The sequence below is a fragment of the Pecten maximus genome, chromosome 12 (assembly GCF_902652985.1).
Source record: "Pecten maximus chromosome 12, xPecMax1.1, whole genome shotgun sequence".
NCBI lineage: Eukaryota > Metazoa > Mollusca > Bivalvia > Pectinida > Pectinidae > Pecten > Pecten maximus.
The window spans coordinates 40004540-40025740 of NC_047026.1; the positions used below are offsets into that span (position 1 = coordinate 40004540).

At 37.7% G+C, this 21201-nt stretch overlaps 1 protein-coding gene across 1 annotated transcript in view; it reads left to right on the plus strand.

Moving 5' to 3' along the window:
- LOC117339040 overlaps positions 1-21201 on the plus strand; it is a 107468-nt gene that overhangs the window by 23419 nt on the left and 62848 nt on the right. The window contains exons 20-36 of the mRNA XM_033900404.1: positions 91-338; positions 455-547; positions 882-1283; positions 1613-1689; positions 3137-3200; positions 4818-5030; positions 5568-5682; positions 6497-6605; positions 7767-7942; positions 9215-9327; positions 12694-12849; positions 14296-14476; positions 14995-15188; positions 15622-15822; positions 16417-16531; positions 16957-17586; positions 19168-19404. Coding sequence (XP_033756295.1) covers positions 91-338; positions 455-547; positions 882-1283; positions 1613-1689; positions 3137-3200; positions 4818-5030; positions 5568-5682; positions 6497-6605; positions 7767-7942; positions 9215-9327; positions 12694-12849; positions 14296-14476; positions 14995-15188; positions 15622-15822; positions 16417-16531; positions 16957-17586; positions 19168-19404 — 3324 coding nt within the window. The remainder of the gene's footprint in view (positions 1-90; positions 339-454; positions 548-881; positions 1284-1612; positions 1690-3136; positions 3201-4817; positions 5031-5567; positions 5683-6496; positions 6606-7766; positions 7943-9214; positions 9328-12693; positions 12850-14295; positions 14477-14994; positions 15189-15621; positions 15823-16416; positions 16532-16956; positions 17587-19167; positions 19405-21201) is intronic.

Sequence of the window (21201 nt, forward strand, 5' to 3'; positions counted from 1 at the left end):
TCCATCATTTTTTGTTTTATATTGAATATTTAAGTATAATTTTGATGAATAGATGTTTAGGGTTTAAATTACTTTCAATTCTTTTATCAGTTACTCTTGAGTTTACTAAGCGACCTGAACTGTCCATCGCTGTCGGCCAGGATGATAAAGCCACTTTCATTTGTGGATTCTCTCCTCTTGAAATTGATGGCCTTTCCTACAGTGTCAAATGGTACCATGGCGATGACCTCTTGGTCACAGATAATATGAATGGGACAAACTCCAACAGCTCCAGTTCCAATGTCTTCAACAGCACAATATCCGAGGATATCATCAATCAAGTTAGCTTGGGTGATTCTGTGAGTTTACTTAATATGTCTGTAATGTTACTTATATTTCAGTTTTCTAAATATATGTTAAATGTTTAATGTAATATATTAAATATATACTAAATATGTGAAATGTAACCTTTCAGCTCTATTGTACGATTTCGGCATGTGACCCTTCAGACTGTGACGGTACGAGAGGACCCTGGAGAGACAGCACTGCTCTAGAAGTTCAAGCCATCGTGAGATACTGATTATATTAAGACATTGTGTTCATTAAGTCAAATTTAGAAACAAAGCTTTAAGTGGTTTTCAATGATTAAAGAAAATGTTACAAAAACATTAATTTTGAAGTTTTTCAAATATCTTCAGAAGTTCATAACAATAAGATGATCAGTCGCATTCTTCCTAAAGATATGATTAAATGATTATACTTAGCTTTTATGTTTTAAGCTTGATTGCAATCAATATTTAAGTAAATTTTGACCTAATTTGAAGATTCTCAGTTGAAGAAAAGGTGAGCAATGTGGTCCATTTACATTAATTGAACTAATAAGGTCTTATCCTTATATCCAGATTAACGATTTGGAAATCTCTATGAATGAAGGATCATCTGCAGAGATAATTGTGATACGTTTGTCCGTTCCTCCCCGCTTGTTATGTGTGCGTGGGGACCGGGAAAAATACTGCAGTTTGCACTTTACAATGGAATTGTTACGTGGAAAGGAGAGAAAATGCCCAGGGACCACAGAAGAAATTGTACAGTTTGTATTTGGCCTTCAAAGCCGGACCAACGATTATGAAGATGCTTGTAAATATATTATTGACAAAGATAACTGGTTTGAGGGAATCAAGATTCCAATCAAACCCACAATTGATGGTCTCAAAGACAAGGACCAGACTAGAGATGTCGCATTCAAACTACACATCACGTCCGGTGCGGAGGCCAGTGTTGTACAATTTACAAATCATTTACAGGTAAGTTGTCTGTATGTTGCTCTCCCAGGCTTATTGTGGGATAAATACTGAAATCACATTTAGTTTATTACAACCCAAGTTGAAGTTGGACACACATGTTGGTAATACTGAGCCCATTGATGTATTGAAGGTATGAGGTCACCTACCCGGTACTTTTTCTGGCTACTCCAGTTTTTTCCCACAGTAAGACTCCCTTGCACAATTACATCCAGGCCAAAAAAACTGATTAATAGAAGATAATATATTAACATGTTAAGCAATTGTTGTAAAATAAATAAAGTTTCCATTTTAACATCTCACTAATATAAATGATTTGTTTGATATTACAGGTAACAGCTGTAGATCGAGATAAAACTTCCACCTGCTCATCCATTAACGATCCACATATTACAACCTTTGATGGAAGGTGGGTTCATGTCTTTCTCTGTTATACTTTTTAAAGTTTTAACACTTACCATAATGATGGTACTATCAACAACTGTAATATTGATAAAGTAAAATAAAAGACCAGGGACACCTGAGGCCAGAGGGTATATACAAATGCTTGGCATGAAAACATGCACACTCGTGCTACCTATATTGGCCTAACCCTGATATGAGGATGTAGTCCTGAGGTCATATGGAATTGGTCAATGTCTTTATCCTAATATGATAACTATGTATAGACTGAATATGATAACTATGTATAGACTGAATATGATAACTATGTATAGACTGAATATGATAACTATGTATAGACTGAATATGATAACTATGTATAAACTGAATATGATAACTATGTATAGACTGAAGAAGAATAACTGGGCATTGAGAAGCAAACAAAATCATGCTGCAGGGTTCAGCTCTAATATCCTTTCTTATGGCAAAATTTCCTAAATAAAAATAATAAATCCTATCACAATTTGAACGCTTTCAGGATTGACCAAAGAAGCCGTTCTAGTGTACATGTCTTTAGATTTATAAAATAAAAATGATTGAGACATGCAGTTCTTGGGCTTGGAAAGACAAACACATTCAGGCTATTTCTCATACCTTTGCATATGTAAGATACAGCTGTCCCATGTGGAACACCCATGTAGAATATATTTAACAATCTCCCTTCTCGGGTTGAGATCCCCCTATTTCACTGTAAAAGGGGTGAAAGATTCTATTTGTCCCATGTGGAACCCCATGTATAATATATCTATCCCACATATAGGTACACCGAGTGACCTCAGTGTGACGTCACTGGGAAAACTTTCTGTATGTTTATATGTATAATAACTTTCAATGCAATGTATCATTTTTTCTGTTTGTCATTTACACAAATTATTAATTGTGATCATTGACCTATAAATTCAGTGTTATTGTTATTGTTCGTCGAGAACTTACTTTTTACGGAGGAAAACTAGATACTTTTCGTTGTGCAAGCAAGCAAAGGCGGAGGAATATAACATGATGTCAAACATCAGTCGACAGTTTCCAGAAAACCAATCGCCTCTGACAAACATTGAATTATATTTGTTGTTATGTTGACACTTTGACAATCGGCTCATCTTTCCAAATATGTACCTGTAATTGGTTTTATTAGTGGTCACAGTGAAAAAATACAAAGTTTCTATATGGTTTTGCCATGTTGGTCGATTTCCCCATGCATTTCACGTAAAAGGTGTGAGAAAAATAGTCCATCATATGTTAGGTATGTGGGATAGGGAAATTCTACCCGAGGGTGTATAATTTGGCTTCTCTCATACCTACATCTGATGGACTCTATTAATAATACGCCTTAGGATTCATACACTGATGGCTGTTAATTCTCGACAGCTCAGTACCCTGTATTTTGTCTTACATTGTCTATTTCTTCTCTGTTGCAGATACTACAACAATTTCTTTGAGGGAGAGTTCATTTTTTACCGAGATAGGTTAAATCGGTTTGAGGTAATTATGAAACAGATGCTTTCATGTTATATTACATATTTTGAAATCTATTACATGTGGGATTTTTTTATCCCCATCAGTACTACTGGAGGGGACTATAGGTTTGTACTCAATCTGTCAGTCCCCCACCAGTACTACTGGAGGGGACTATAGGTTTGTACTCCATCTGTCAGTCCCCCACCAGTACTACTGGAGGGGACTATAGGTTTGTACTCCATCTGTCAGTCCCCCACCAGTACTACTGGAGGAGACTATAGGTTTGTACTCCATCTGTCAGTCCCCCACCAGTACTACTGGAGGGGACTATAGGTTTGTACTCCATCTGTCTGTCCCCCACCAGTACTACTGGAGGGGACTATAGGTTTGTACTCCATCTGTCAGTCCCCCACCAGTACTGCTGGAGGGGACTATAGGTTTGTACTCCATCTGTCGGTCCCCCACCAGTACTGCTGGAGGGGACTATAGGTTTGTACTCCATCTGTCAGTCCCCCACCAGTACTACTGGAGGGGACTATAGGTTTGTACTCCATCTGTCAGTCCCCCACCAGTACTACTGGAGGGGACTATAGGTTTGTACTCCATCTGTCAGTCCCCCACCAGTACTACTGGAGGGGACTATAGGTTTGTACTCCATCTGTCGGTCCACCATCAGTACTACTGGAGGGGACTATAGGTTTGTACTCCATCTGTCAGTCCCCCACCAGTACTACTGGAGGGGACTATAGGTTTGTACTCCATCTGTCAGTCCACCACCAGTACTACTAGAGGGGCCTATAGGTTTGTACTCCATCTGTCAGTCCCCCACCAGTACTACTGGAGGAGGCTATAGGTTTGTACTCAATCTGTCAGTCCCCCACCAGTACTACTGGAGGGGACTATAGGTTTGTACTCCGTCTGTCAGTCCCCCACCAGTACTACTGGAGGGGACTATAGGTTTGTACTCCATCTGTCAGTCCCCCACCTGTACTACTGGAGGGGACTATAGGTTTGTACTCCGTCTGTTAGTCCCCCACCAGTACTACTGGAGGGGACTATAGGTTTCTACTCCATCTGTCAGTCCCCCACCAGTAATACTGGAGGAGACTATAGGTTTGTACTCCATCTGTCGGTCCCCCACCAGTACTACTGGAGGAGACTATAGGTTTGTACTCCGTCTGTCAGTCCCCCACCTGTACTACTGGAGGAGACTATAGGTTTGTACTCCATCTGTCAGTCCCCCACCTGTACTACTGGAGGGGACTATAGGTTTGTACTCCGTCTGTCAGTCCCCCACCAGTACTACTGGAGGGGACTATAGGTTTCTACTCCATCTGTCGGTCCCCCACCAGTAATACTGGAGGAGACTATAGGTTTCTACTCCATCTGTCGGTCCCCCACCAGTAATACTGGAGGAGACTATAGGTTTGTACTCCGTCTGTCAGTCCCCCACCAGTACTACTGGAGGGGACTATAGGTTTCTACTCCATCTGTCAGTCCCCCACCAGTACTACTGGAGGGGACTATAGGTTTGTACTCTGCAATTTCATGAAAGTGTTATGTAATAGAGCTTAATTTTATTGTTTGGGTGAGGATGTTGTTCCGTGAATATTAAAGAGATGTTGTATAATTGTGCTTTAGGTGAGAACATTCTATCGTAACTGTAACGGGCGGGCGTCATGTAACTGTGCAGTGGCAGTTCGGGTGGATGATGATGTCATAGTAATGGACTCATGTGGTCCGGCCAATGTACAAAGCCGCAGACAACCACTAAAAGTACAGATGTACATCAATGGAGGTGGACTGACCAAGGGAACACGAGTCATCAGAGTTGGCGGAGGAAAACGGTACAAGGTCAGTGAAATCATGCAGAATTATTTTTACCATATATGGAAATACTTAACCGCATATTTTAAATAATGGTAATGATGAAATTATTAAAAGAACAGATATAAAAAGTTAATACCTGCAAATGAATTCTTTTTTCTTTACTGTTGTCCTTATTTACTATGAAAACTGCAAAAATTTGTACACAACAAATGTATATAATAGTTTTATAAAGAGTAGCCGCTATTGGTGCTTCAGTCCTTAAACTGTAAGCAGTGATCCGATACTGTGAGGCCTAACAATACTGTAGTGAACGCAGATTCACCAAGCTGACGATGACCCTGAACTTACCCGAATATATTTTCTAGCGGACAGTGGCACTTGTTTTACTTACAGCTACGTACCTAAAGGGACATAATTCTACATGCACTGATGATAGCCGCCTAACGGTCGTAACTTGTACACACCATGTAGTTAAGAGAAGACTTTATTTTTGAAGTTTTTGTAGGGATTTTGTGATAAAGAAAAATTGTGTGATAAAAAGAAGTGTTTTTACTGTCACAGGTAATCCTTCCTTCGGGTGCAGTTGTGTTTGCGACAAAAGGAAAACGTAGGAAAGGTTCACAGTTTATCAATGTGAAGATGAAGGGTTCTTCGTATGACTTCAGTAACTCAGAAGGTAATGTCTACAATTTGAAATAACAGATTTTTAAAAAGGATTATTGATGAAATAAAAAAAATATATTTCATAAAAATACTGTATTGTAAACGTGATAATGTACCAAAATTTTCGAAATGTTGTTCAGGATTGCCACCTCTCACGTCCTCGGTGGGAAGACTCACGATATTGAAAGCTTTCTCCCACAGAGACCTCTCTCAAGCAACGCGAGACAAAATCTCACATTTCTCAAAAAATTCTCCTTCCATATCATGTCCCGACAATGTACCAGATTGCATGTCATCCATGCAGTGCCTACTATTGTCAATCTTGTAGATCTTTATCAATTTTAGAATGTCGCCACGCGGAATCTCCCACTTTGTCCTCTCTAGAGGGTGGCAACCCTTGGTTGTTACTTATTACCCCCCTTTTCTGGGTCAAAGGTCAAGGTCACTGTTGCTAAATATAGAAAATCAGTTACCATGCAATAACTTTAGTTTGCTTTTGCCAATCAAACTAATACTTCAAACAGTGTACCTCAAACTTCATACAGTGCTTCCTTATTGTAAGTGCTTGATTGGCGTTGCTTTTCAGCTTTGAAGGTTAAAGATTCAAGGTCACACTTACTTTAGATAGAAATCAAATGTTCACAGGAACTAGCTCCATATTCTACTGTCAAAAAGGTATTAGTTATACCCCCCGCAATGAAGTTACCGGGGTAACTATGCTCCAAACTGGTGAAACTACAAAAGTTTGCGCTACAAGAAAGAAAAAATATCATTTCCAATGGTATTATTTGTAATTAGTGATATGTGATATTTTGTCTATATTATAGGGTTGTGTGGCACATTTGATGACGACGATACAAACGACCTTTGGCTCAGGACTGGAGGACTATCTGGAGAGAGAGGAAAGTTTCCCGACAAGTTTTCACTAAGCTGGAGGTACAAGATATCATTTCTAAATGCATAGAGGATATCTAACAGTGTCTTCAGTAATACCAAATATATTTCACGAGTGGGGCTAATATTAGCCACACGAGTGAAATATATTTGGTATTACTGAAGACACTGTTTGATATTCTGTTTATTACATTTTTATCAACGAAAAACCTGCCCCGTATGCTAACTAGGCCTACAGTTTGTTTTGTAAACAAAAAAAGTAGTTCCCCCTGTCCAGGTGCTGACATATATGTTCGGCTTTCTGATTGGTCAATCATTTTGGTATTTTCTAATCATTAATTTGATTGGTCAAATCAGCAAAAGTGATATTTTTCATGATAGTGTAAATATCACTTTTACAGAATGAATAATTTTTGATATTTCACTGGTAAAAATGTAATAAAAATGTAATAAAAATGTTTCCTTACTCAGACAACTTCAAACACCCCTAATATAAAAGATCTCCATTCTTAGAAACAGTCAAATATCTTGTGCAATTAAAAAAAAAAGTACAGAGAGAGTAAAGATAAAAAACAGATATATAGGATTGTAAAATATTAGTAGTTAACACAATATATGTATGATTTATGTTGCACATTGTTACAAATGAAAATAACGCTAGACTCAATATGATGTTACAAAGTAAATAATGCTAGACTCGATATGATGGGCTGATTTGTTGAACATCATGTTGATCCTAAATTTTTAATCCTGCCCCTTTCAGTGTGGTAAAATGAGTAGTGTGCCTCCATCGGGGTTGGACTCCGTGACTGTTAGCTTACTGGTCCCCCGCTCTACTGACTAAACTGAAGGGAAATTCCCCCTTAGTGCGAAGCTAGAAGGCAACCATATAACTATATTTACCATTGTATGGCACTGCCACTATATAACCCTACCAATTCAGTTGCGAGTTCACCAGCTTATGAACTGCCAACTGAAATTTGAATTTGAAAATTTCAAAAAAAAATCGCACGACAAATAAAAAATCGCAGATGGTAAATATAAGCATTGAAATGTACACTAGTTATGATTAAAACCTGCCAGACTTTACTATGTATCTTTAAACACAGCCAAATCTGCTCTTAACAAAATCACCTTCTGCATGTTAAAACTTGAAAAGTGGTAGGCTTGAGCAATAAAACTAAAATTTGAAATTTCTTTCAGAGTGCCACCTAATGAGTCCCTATACAGAGGTTACTGTCCAACAGCAGCTTCTGACCAGTTGACCAGCACCTATTGTGATTGTTCTACTGGTCAGTCTGGTCAGTGTGGTACAAATCTGGATCTAATGGAGTGTGACGAAATCAAATCAAGAAAAAAGAAATACAAACTAAAGAAAGGTAAGAATTATGTTCAGATTCTACAGTTTCTCAAATTTTACAGAACCTCTTGTGCATTACATGTTTATTTCAGTCAAAAGAGGTCAATGCAGGTTTTCTACATATTTCCATGTATTCTTTTTTCATTTCTCTGAAAGCTAAGTGAAATGTTGGCTTCAAAATTGATGACCAATGGGCCAATCATTACACTTTTGTGATAATCTTACCACCACACAGTTGTAGGGACATTTGACATCACATGATGTAGCCTCATATTTTAAGGAGACCAAAAAATATACATGTCAAATTGCTCTTAAAATATTCTCATAAGATTTTGCTGTGTTCATGTATATCTAACCATTGATGTTACACACTAATATACTAGTGAATATATATATGTAACCATTGACATTATAGACTAATATACTGGTGAATATATATATCTAACCATTGACATTATAGACTAATATACTGGTGAATATATATATCTATCCATTGATGTTACGCACTAATATACTAGTGAATATATATATCTATCCATTGACATTATAGACTAATATACTAGTGAATATATATATCTAACCATTGACATTATAGACTAATATACTGGTGAATATATATATCTATCCATTGATGTTACGCACTAATATACTGGTGAATATATATATCTATCCATTGATGTTATAGACTAATATACTGGTGAATATATATATCTATCCATTGATGTTATAGACTAATATACTGGTGAATATATATATCTATACATTGATATTATAGACTAATATACTGGTGAATATATATATCTAACCATTGACATTATAGACTAATATACTGGTGAATATATATATCTATCCATTGATGTTATAGACTAATATACTGGTGAATATATATATCTATACATTGATATTATAGACTAATATACTAGTGAATATATATATCTAACCATTGACATTATAGACTAATATACTGGTGAAGATATATATATCTATACATTGATGTTATAGACTAATATACTGGTGAACATGATATGCTTCCTCCTATTGTCAGTGTTGGTGTATGTTAATTGTCGGTGCTGACAATATTGCAACATGAAATTGACTTTGTTGCATTCATAGCTTTATGTGCGCAGTTCTTTCAGACTTTTATATATTCATCTTGATCTGTCATATATTTTGGTTGAAAGTGCAATGAACATGAAACCAAAATATTTCCGTAACAGGTGTTATCAATTTTCACCTCATCATGAAGTAATGGACCAGTGAAATTGACATTTGGATTATTTTGTCTCTAAAGGTAGAAAAGATATTACAGAAGATCTGATCAGAAAGGCAGAGAGTCCAGTGGCCAAATGTTTCTCATCACAACCTGTCGTGGAATTTGAGTTTGATATAAACTACATTCATCAGGTAGGGAAGGAAAAATAATACCAGAGTTGTATGGGACAATAGACACGTGTCACATACACAATAGGAAATAGACACGTGTCACATACACAATAGGAAATAGACACGTGTCACATAGTCAATAGGAATTAGACACGTGTCACATAGACAATAGGAATTAGACATATGTCACATAAACAACAGACATTAGACACGTGTCACATAGACGATAGGAATTAGACATATGTCACATAGACAATAGACATTAGACATATGTCACATAGACAATAGGAATTAGACACATGTCACATAGACAATAGGTATTAGACATGTGTCACATAGACAATAGGAAATAGACACGTGTCACATAGACAATAGGAATTAGACATGTGTCACATAGACAATAGGAATTAGACATGTGTCACATAGACAATAGGAATTAGACATGTGTCACATAGACAATAGGAATTAGACATATGTCACATAAACAACAGACATTAGACACGTGTCACATAGACGATAGGAATTAGACATATGTCACATAGACAATAGGAATTAGACACGTGTCACATAGACAATAGGAATTAGACACGTGTCACATAGACAATAGGAATTAGACACATGTCACATAGACAATAGGAATTAGACACATGTCACATAGACAATAGGAATTAGACACGTGTCACATAGACAATAGGAATTAGACACGTGTCACATAGACAATAGGAATTAGACACGTGTCACATAGACAATAGGAATTAGACATGTGTCACATAGACAATAGGAATTAGACATGTGTCACATACACAATAGGAATTAGACATGTGTCACATACACAATAGGAATTAGACATGTGTCACATACACAATAGGAATTAGACATGTGTCACATAGACAATAGGAATTAGACATGTGTCACATACACAATAGGAATTAGACATGTGTCACATACACAATAGGAATTAGACACGTGTCACATATAGACAATAGGAAATAGACATGTGTCACATAGACAATAGGAATAAGACACATGTCACATAGACAATAGGAAATAGACATGTGTCACATAGACAATAGGAATTAGACATGTGTCACATAGACAATAGGAATAAGACACATGTCACATAGACAATAGGAAATAGACATGTGTCACATACACAATAGGAATAAGACAAGTGTCACATAGACAATAGGAATTAGACACGTGTCACATACACAATAGGAATTAGACACGTGTCACATATAGACAATAGGAATTAGACATGTGTCACATAGACAATAGGAATTAGACATGTGTCACATAGACAATAGGAATTAGACCCGTGTCACATAGACAATAGGAATTAGACACGTGTCACATACACAATAGGAATTAGACATGTGTCACATAGACAATAGGAATTAGACACGTGTCACATAGACAATAGGAAATAGACACATGTCACATAGACAATAGGAATTAGACATGTGTCACATACACAATAGGAATTAGACACGTGTCACATAGACAATAGGAAATAGACACATGTCACATAGACAATAGGAATTAGACACGTGTCACATAGACAATAGGAATGAGACATGTGTCACATAGACAATAGGAATTAGACCCGTGTCACATAGACAATAGGAATTAGACACGTGTCACATACACAATAGGAATTAGACATGTGTCACATAGACAATAGGAATTAGACACGTGTCACATAGACAATAGGAATTAGACATGTGTCACATAGACAATAGGAATTAGACACGTGTCACATAGACAATAGGAATTAGACACGTGTCACATAGACAATAGGAATTAGACATGTGTCACATACACAATAGGAATTAGACATGTGTCACATACACAATAGGAATTAGACATGTGTCACATACACAATAGGAATTAGACATGTGTCACATACACAATAGGAATTAGACATGTGTCACATACACAATAGGAATTAGACACGTGTCACATCGACAATAGGAATTAGGCACGACCTGTCACATAGACAATAGGAATTAGACACGTGTCACATAGACCATAGGAAATAGACACGTGTCACATAGACAATAGGAATTAGACATGTGTCACATAAACAATAGACATTAGACACGTCACATAGACAATATGTATTAGACATGTCTCACATACACAATAGACATAAGACATGTGTCACATAAACAATAGACATTAGACACGTGTCACATAGACGATAGGAATTAGACATGTCTCACATACACAATATACAATTATTGCCCTTGTTCCGAGTTGACATGAATATTTGACCACCCGAGAGGTGTCATATCACCCGAGGGCGTAGCCCGAGGGTGACATGACACCTCAAGGGTGGGCAAATATTCATGTCAACTCGGAACAAGGGCAGTAATTGTTTTATTATACCGAAAAAAACATAAGTGAATTAATTTTGGTATCAATAAGTTTATTTATTACTATCAACAGTTTTTAAGAAAAGTTTTTAAGAGGTACGCCATCGTCTTTCTGGACCCGGCATAAAATTCTCCCAGTTGAACTTTCAATGTACATGGACGTCGAAGTTTTCACAATCCTTGGTCTAGGCCTACCTGTTGCAGATAGGAAATGTCTAAAGGAATCCACGGCCACATTGATGACCCTTTTGGTGTTTTTAGAATCCTTTTCTTGCAATAATTTTGCCAATTCCTCCTCTGTTGGCAGACGATAGCGTCCGCCGGCAGCCATTGTTGTTGTCAAGCAGAATACTCGGAACTTCTCTGATTCGACTACTTTTGAAGACGTTACGGAAGAGAGTTCCAAGTTGGGGCTCACGAGAGGGTGACATAACGATTTTGGAGGGCTCACAAGAGGGTGACATTATGATATTCAGAGGGTGACATGATGTTTCGAAAGCGACAGCAAGTCAATAATGAATTATTTGGAAAGTTGTGGTTGACATAACGAATGTTTTTAATCACGTGACATGGTTTTCACTAATCAGAAGCTGTGATACAAGTCTGAGGTATAATAATAGACATTAGACATTTGTCACATAGACAATAGGAATTAGACACGTGTCACATAGACAATAGGAATTAGACATGTGTCACATACCCATAAATAATCAAGAAAAATATGAAGATGTTGTATTAGTCTTAGTTCTATGCCTATATCACATATGTAAATGATTCACAGAACTTTTAAATTGAAAATAAAACATAAAAAAGTAGTTTTAGTGTCATTATGTGTGTTTGATTTAAGACCTTTATGATTTTATGAATGATAGAAATAAGAATTATTGAACATAAAATATTTTGAATGCATTTAGATAAAAAAATTCTTTTCTTTGAATCATCAACTCCGATTTAACCATTTGTTCATTCTATGTTAACATGATGATATTGAATGTTTGTACTTTATTAGGATTTCACATGGCCAACACCAAGTAACATTACTCTGGAGATGGCCACAGAAATATGTCTACGGTATATGTCGGGGCCACAGTCGGGCAGTAACTGCCTCAATGTCCCCGGCCTTTCCCTCAGCCCCATCACAGAAGCCTGCGTAGATGACATTAAAGTAGGTATCTTTATCCTGATTCCTGTTGATCATCCTAACAAACTTATTATAGTTATAATAGGAAGGAATAATGAAAAATAGCCTGACCCCGAACTAGTGACCTTTCGGTCTCAAGGCAAACATCCTACCACTACGCTAAAGTGAATTTCCCTCTAGTCTGAGCTAGTAAGGTGACTGATACTTCTCACATCCTACCACTAGGCTAAAGGGAAATTCCCTCTAGTCTGAGCTAGTAAGGTGACTGATACTCCTCACATCCTGCCACTAGGCTAGAGGGAAATTCCCACTAGTCTGAGCTAGTAAGGTGACCTTATACTCTACACATCCTACCACTAGACTAAAGGGAATTTCCCTCTAGTCTGAGCTAGTAAGGTGACCTTATACCCTACATATCCTACCGCTAGGCTAAAGGGAAATTCCCTCTAGTCTGAGCCAGTAAGGTGACCTTATACTTTACACATCCTACCACTAGGCTAGAGGGAAATTCCCTCTAGTCTGAGCTAGTAAGGTGACCGATACTCCTCACATCCTACCACTAGGCTAAAGGGAAATTCCATCTAGTCTGAGCTAGTAAGGTGACTGATACTTCTCACATCCTGCCACTAGGCCAGAGGGAAATTCCCACTAGTCTGAGCTAGTAAGGTGACCGATACTCCTCACATCCTACCAATAGGCTAAAGGGAAATTCCCTCTAGTCTGAGCTAGTAAGGTGACCGATACTCCTCACATCCTACCACTAGGCTAAAGGAAAATTCCCTCTAGTCTGAGCTAGTAAGGTGACCTTATACTCTACACATCCTGCCACTAGGCTAAAGGGAAATTCCCTCTAGTCTGAGCTAGTAAGGTGACCTTATACTCTACACATCCTGCCACTAGGCTAAAGGGAAATTCCCACTAGTCTAAGCTAATAAGGTGACCTTATACTCTACACATCCTACCACTAGGCTAGAGGGAAATTCCCACTAGTCTGAGCTAGTAAGGTGACCTTATACTCTACACATCCTACCACTAGGCTAGAGGGAAATTCCCTCTAGTCTGAGCTAGTAAGGTGACCTTATACTCTACACATCCTACCACTAGGCTAGAGGGAAATTCCCACTAGTCTGAGCTAGTAAGGTGACCTTATACTCTACACATCCTACCACTAGGCTAGAGGGAAATTCCCTCTAGTCTGAGCTAGTAAGGTGACCTTATACTCTACACATCCTACCACTAGACTAAAGGGAAATTCCCACTAGTCTGAGCTAGTAAGGTGACCTATACTCTCCACTTTTACATAACAACAGAATGAAGGATAAGAAACCATATATAATATTGATGATACATTGTACTACCAAAAATAATGTTTAATGCTCCAGTGTTAATCCTTAGTTTACAGTTGACATCTGGCTGTATTAGTCTGAGCTAGTAAGGTGACCTGTTTCATGCTCGAATATTAAACTTCAGTTTACAGATGACATCAGTTGGGCCAGTGAAGGACTGGACAATCTTCTCCTACAGTGCTTTGTAACCGTGGAGGTAAACGTGGATTTATGGGTAATCGCCGACGGAGAAGCTATCCCCGACCCAGTGGTCACTGGCGCTATTTGTCCTGACGAATGTAACGATAATGGAAAATGCTCTGAAGGTGAGGTCATGACTAAGGTCAGCCAAGGTCATGAGAGGTTATTAAAAAATGTACCTCTACATTGTTTACTCTATAAAAAGTAACTGATTACATAAACCAATTACAATATGTTGAGATAAAAAAAAAAAGCACGTCTCGATGCATCAATGCAATAAAGATTTCCCAGGTAATAATTGGAAGAGCTATTGCTATTTGTATATTTCAATGTTTTAATCTTGTCAGGAAATCTTCTGTTTAATATCTGACTGAGTATTTCTTGCCGTGACAGATTGTTTTATAAATTTAGGAAATATTATTTAAGATAATTTTTATAGCTGAGTATGAATTTTACCTGTCAATAGGAATTTTTAAAAAAAAAAGAGAAGAAATTAGACACTTTTTATTTTAAGAATCCTGTAACTTTTTATCCAAAAGTTATTTCAAAATAGGAATGTGATCACATTTTACTATCAAAAACCTTTAAAATTCATTTAGATTTCACCAGATGTTTCAGTATTGCTTGATTGACTTTACAACAGGTTTGTGTGTATGTGACGATGGCTGGCTTGGAGATTCTTGTGAAGTCAACATCAATAGAGCTCCGGATATTTTCTCCTTTGATGGAGGTTTCTTCTGTGATAGCCAGGTTTCCCGCTCCTGTCAAACCCTCCGGATTTTCGGAGACTATTTTGCAGATACTGTGAAGTTGACTTGCCGTTACCAAACTTTATCTGTAAGTACAACAACATCTTGGCTGAAAGTAATCGGGGTCTCATTTGTAATAATTAAAAAACAGAAATAATCTAAATCTAGAAAAATAGTGGGGAGTAATAACAAATCAAAATAAACATATTTTTGAAATTGAGAATATTATCACCGATTTTTCTTCTTTTTTTTTTATTTCTTAATTTCAACCCTTAATTGAAACAACTGGTGCAATTACTGTATAATAAATAGGGGAAATGTCTGTTAAAAGAATTTTCTGGAGTTAATTTTAAAGAATGAGGACCTATGTTGGACCAAGTGATACCTCAACAAGTGACAAGCGCAAAATCTCCTGAATCCAGATTATATAACAAAGTTTGGGGGACACATTATATTCTGATTTCTTAGCTGTAATTACCAAGTAATGCTAAAGAAATGTTTCATTATTATTTTTCCCCCAGATGAACTTGTCAATCGTGGAAAGTGAAGGATGGTCTGTGGCGGTATATTTCAATTCTGAAACTGTTGAGTGTTTGTTACCTGGTGATGGTATTTACAATATCTCCGTCAGCAATAACGGGGTCGTCCAGAGTGAGGCTAATGTCTACTTTATCTACAATGGTTTCTGTCTTAGCTGTACAAGTGTTGGATGTCTCCCCAGGGTAAGGAAACTGTAGCATCAAATTATCAGATTATCTCACTAAAGTCATTCAAGGTCAACCAGATCAAAATCTAATGATACCAAATAAACTATAAATTAAAGAGGTTCTAATTCTGCAAAAAAAGAAAGCAGGAAAATGGCAAAGCGTAATAGTTTTTTTCTTAAATATGTTATATGTCAAAACTTCATGTAATTATCAAAATTTCAATGACACAAAAAAATTCTTCCTATGAAGTATAGACAATAACTCCTATCAAGTGTACACCGTCATTCCTATCAAGTGTACACCATCATTCCTATCAAGTGTACACCATCATTCCTATCAAGTGTACACCATCATTCCTATCAAGTGTACACCATCATTCCTATCAAGTGTACACCGTCATTCCTATCAAGTGTACACCATCATTCCTATCAAGTGTACACCATCATTCCTATCAAGTGTACACCATCATTCCTATCAAGTGTACACCGTCATTCCTATCAAGTGTACACCATCATTCCTATCAAGTGTACACCATCATTCCTATCATGTGTACATGTTTATACCTATAGGGTTAGAAATGCCTGGTATTAATGGTAAGTCTGTTTTCAGACTGACGTGTGTGTTATTGATGGGGTGTGTTATGATAACTGGTACGTTAACCCTGGTAACCCGTCGTTAGGATGCAGAGTAGCCGTGTCCACCTCAGACTGGACAATCATCAGTGGTAAGTGGTCACCTGGCCCATAAAGTCCGCAGCATGTGGTATTATAATCCATCTGGTTTAATTCGTTTGCAGAGTTTGCTGTTTATTCACTGATAATAGACAGTTGTTATTTGACATGAAAACTTTTTATTTTTATTTTTCAAATTCATTACTGCGTGAAGAATACGATTACATTATTTATTGGTGGTAGAAAAAAGCTGATATATTCTTTTGGTATTCAACATCACGAATTGAAACATCTAAATACATTTTTTTAGCACTTTTGGCATGTTTTGGATCTTATTTAACATTTAGCCCCATTTCCATCAAAGCTGTAGCAGGGGCTTCCATGAGTAACAAACCTCTAGTTTATCTTCACAAAGGAGAGGGGCGTATTTGTCACCCTATTTCGTAGCTTGTTTTCACTGCTACAATTCTGTTTACAGTGTCTACAATATCCTGGTATGACCTGATATTCCTGAACATCGAACAAACGGATTTGATAACAAACGCAGGGAAAATTCCTTTGGAAGGAGGCCTGGTGTTAAATGTTAATGAAAACGGTAGGAATGCAGTAGAATTCAATGGAATAGATCAGTTCTTCAACATTCCTTCTACTGATGACTGCTTAAAGGATCCAGATCTGTGTACCTTGGGTATCACCATAAGTTTATCCTTGCGACTTAGATCTCTTCGGGATAACATGTACATCTACACAAGCTGTGGTGATGAGCCGGGATCTGTCGGCTATGCCATGTTTTATCGGAACGGGTTTGTCTATTTCACCGTGAGTACCCGTACAAAGGAATGGACGGTTTCCACCTTCGTCAGTGTCGACACTCTCTACCATTTTGATTTGTCATGGAGCCAACAGTTCGGACTCCATATGTATGTTGACTATGAGAATAAAGCCAGTACTACAGATTTCCTCTACAGAAATGTCCCGAATCCTGTGGAATGTAATCTGTACATTGGAGCTCCACACTCCACAGGAACGTTTACAGAAATGGAGTTGGAGTACTGGAGTATCCTCCTGGCTTCCAGGGAAGTTCTGATATATCTAAACTTTGTCATAGGTAAGTATAATAAATTCATTTATTTATTTATTTAAGGGTTTTACGTCCGCTATTACGGCCTTACGGCCTTTCAGCGGACGAGAACAGATAGGAAATTGAGTAGAGTGGGTACAGTATGGAGTAAAAGGAAAGAGTGGGAAAGAAGATAAGGGAGTCGTTTGGATAACTTATGGGTAATTTTTGAGACGACTCCCCGAGTCCGAATGAGTCCTCGCCTGGCACTGTTTAGTAGCAGCCACGCCTATCCTATCGAAGGTGAGTGGTAGAAGAGAGAAGACCCTACCCTATAAATTGGGTTTATCGAAGTTTTTGACGTCCGTCTAAATAAGTACAATAAATCAAGTATCTATGTATTTATATACCGGGTATATGGGATCTTTGATGGGATCTTAGATAACTTTTCCTTTCATATGAGATTTTAGTAAACTAAGGTTTTGTGTTTGTGAGCATTGATGAGCAAAAATTTAAACTTCGAGACCAGGTTCATAAAATCTCATATAAAACGAAAAACATATTTAAGGTACCTTTTATCACATAACTCAGAAAACTTTCATTTTGATAGAATTTAAAGTCAAAATGTGGAGGTCTTAATCAAAGGGAGACAAGCATTCCTAATTAATGACATCATATCACGACGTCACAATGGAGTTCTGACCCATTCCTAATTAATGACATCATATCACGATGTCACAATGGAGTTCTGACCCATTCCGAATTAATGACATCATATCACGACGTCACAATGGAGTTCTGACCCATTCCTAATTAATGACATCATATCACGACGTCACAATGGAGTTCTGACCCATTCCGAATTAATGACATCATATCACGACGTCACAATGGAGTTCTGACCCATTCCTAATTAATGACATCATATCACGACGTCACAATGGAGTTCTGACCCATTCCTAATTAATGACATCATATCACGACGTCACAATGGAGTTCTGACCCATTCCTAATTAATGACATCATATCACGACGTCACAATGGAGTTCTGACCCATTCCTAATTAATGACATCATATCACGACGTCACAATGGCGTTCTGACCCATTCCTAATTAATGACATCATATCACGACGTCACAATGGAGTTCTGACCCATTCCTAATTAATGACATCATATCACGACGTCACAATGGCGTTCTGACTGGCACAGCCATTGGAAAATGCTCCAGCTATAGTGACATAATGATATTACACGGGCGAATTCACTGGATAACGTGCCAATTATGTGATAGATAAAAAATACCTTGTCTTTGTAACCATGGAAATACTCAAACACATCTTTCTGTACAGGTGAGAAAACAGATTCAAACTTTATCATTAAAACTCGGTATTGCTCAACAACTTATTTAATTGTGGAGGTAAACTTAACATGTCTCTACAACAGTTATTGTGAGTTAATATTGCTCTTTTCTTCAAGTTTGACAACAAGACAATATTTAAGTTGGCCTTGTTACTACTCTCTTGCTACTAATTGAAGTTGAAGGGCACATAGCCAAAAACACTACAATGTAGTTGAGATTCTGTTTTCTGTGTTAGAATTGGTTTGTATGTGTGGTGTGTATTTGTAGGTTTGCCTAGCTTAACTGTAGCTCCTACTCTCACTGTCGACATCGAGGAGGATTCGGACAAGGCCATGTTTGTCTGTCGTTTCCAGCAGTTACGGGCAGATGTCCAATATCAGGTTGAGTGGTATCAAGGTAACTCCAAACTGACCAGTCAGAACCTCACTAAAGATGACTACAAAGCAACACTCTCAGAAGATATGTATGGAGAGCCTGAATATGGCACAGGGGTGAGTTGTCAAGGTCACAAGCTTAGATAATTAATCCCCTTTGGCGGGGGTGGGGGGGGGGGGGGTCATTTCTGTCCGTCTGTGTACATACATATGTACTAACACAACACAGTTTGACAGTGTTCTAGCGACTTCATTCCTTGAGGGATTTTGATTAAACTTCACAACATTACAAAGGATCATAATATCTCGGACAAGTTTGTGTTTCTAGGTTGTTGGGTTAAGGTCGCTATTTTTTTTTTAAAAGAATATTCAATGTCAGCACTCCAGCAGCTTTATTCCTTGAGGGATTTTCATCAAAGTTTAGATACTTGATTGTAAAGGACCATAATATCTTGAATGAGTTTCTGTTTCATGGTTCCAAGGTCAAGGTCATCAATACTATTGTTTTAAAAATTTATCAATACTATTCATTTTATATAATTCCTTTGCCATAATGCTTTACATTGAAATTTCTTGTACTGTTACATTAAAATCAGTTACTGCCTTATCATATACTTCTTCATTTTTCCCAAATTAATACCAAAGGGTACCATCATTTTAAGTTATAACAGTGGAATAGCTAGCGGGGCCAGTAGGTGACATGTATTACTGTAGCAATACCTGTATGCTTTTTGCTATATATTTACATTCATGCTGCTGTATTGCTATGGAAATCAATCATTTCAAAAATAAATCTAGAATTAGTATAAAGGTGAAATTAAATAATAGCAACTGTTTTTAGCTCACCTGGCCCGAAGGGCCGGTAAGCTTATGCCATGGCGCAGCGTCCGGCGTCCGGCGTCCGTCGTCCGTCAACTTTTTCTTTAAATTGCTACTAGTCCTAAAGTATTGAATGGATTTTCACAAAATTTGGTCAGGAACATCCTTGGGGGAAGGGGAACAGAGTTTGTATAAATTTTTACTCTGAACCCCCAGGGGCCTGAGGGGCGGGGCCAAATAGGGTTAATAGGGTTACTTTTTTAAATCGCTACTAGTCATAAAGTTATGAATAAATTTGGACCAAATTTAGTCAGGAACATCCTTGGCAGAAAGGGAACAGAGTTTGTATAAATTTTTACACTGAACCCCCAGGGGCCTGAGGGGCGGGGCCAAATAGGGGAAATAGGGTTACTCCTTTAAATCGCTACTAGTCATAAAGTTATGAATGAATTTGAACCAAATTTGGCCAGGAACATCCTTGGCAGAAGGGGAACAGAGTTTGTATATAAATTTTTACTCTGAACCCCCAGGGGCCTGAGGGGCGGGGCCAAATAAGGGAAATAGGGTTACTCCTTTAAATCGCTACTAGTCATAAAGTTATGAATGAATTTGAACCAAATTTGGTCAGGAACATCCTTGGCAGAAGGGGAACAGAGTTTGTATAAATTTTTACTCTGAACCCCTAGGGACCTGAGAGGCGGGGCCAAATAGGGGAAATAGGGTTACTCCTTTAAATCGCTACTAGTCATAAAGTTATTAATGAATTTGAACCAAATTTGGTCAGGAACATTCTTGGCAGAAGGTGAACAGAGTTTGTATAAATTTTTACTCTGAACCCCAAGGGGCCTGAGGGGCAGGGCCAAATAGGGGAAATAGGGTTACTCCTTTAAATCGCTACTAGTCATGAAGTTATGAATGAATTTGAACCAAATTCGGTCAGTAACATCCTTGGCAGAAGGGGAACAGAGTTTGTATAAATTTTTACACTGAACCCCCAGGGGCCTGAGGGGCGGGGCCAAATAGGGGAAATAGGGTTACTCCTTTAAATCGCTACTAGTCATAAAGTTATGAATGAATTTGAACCAAATTTGGTCAGGAACATCCTTGG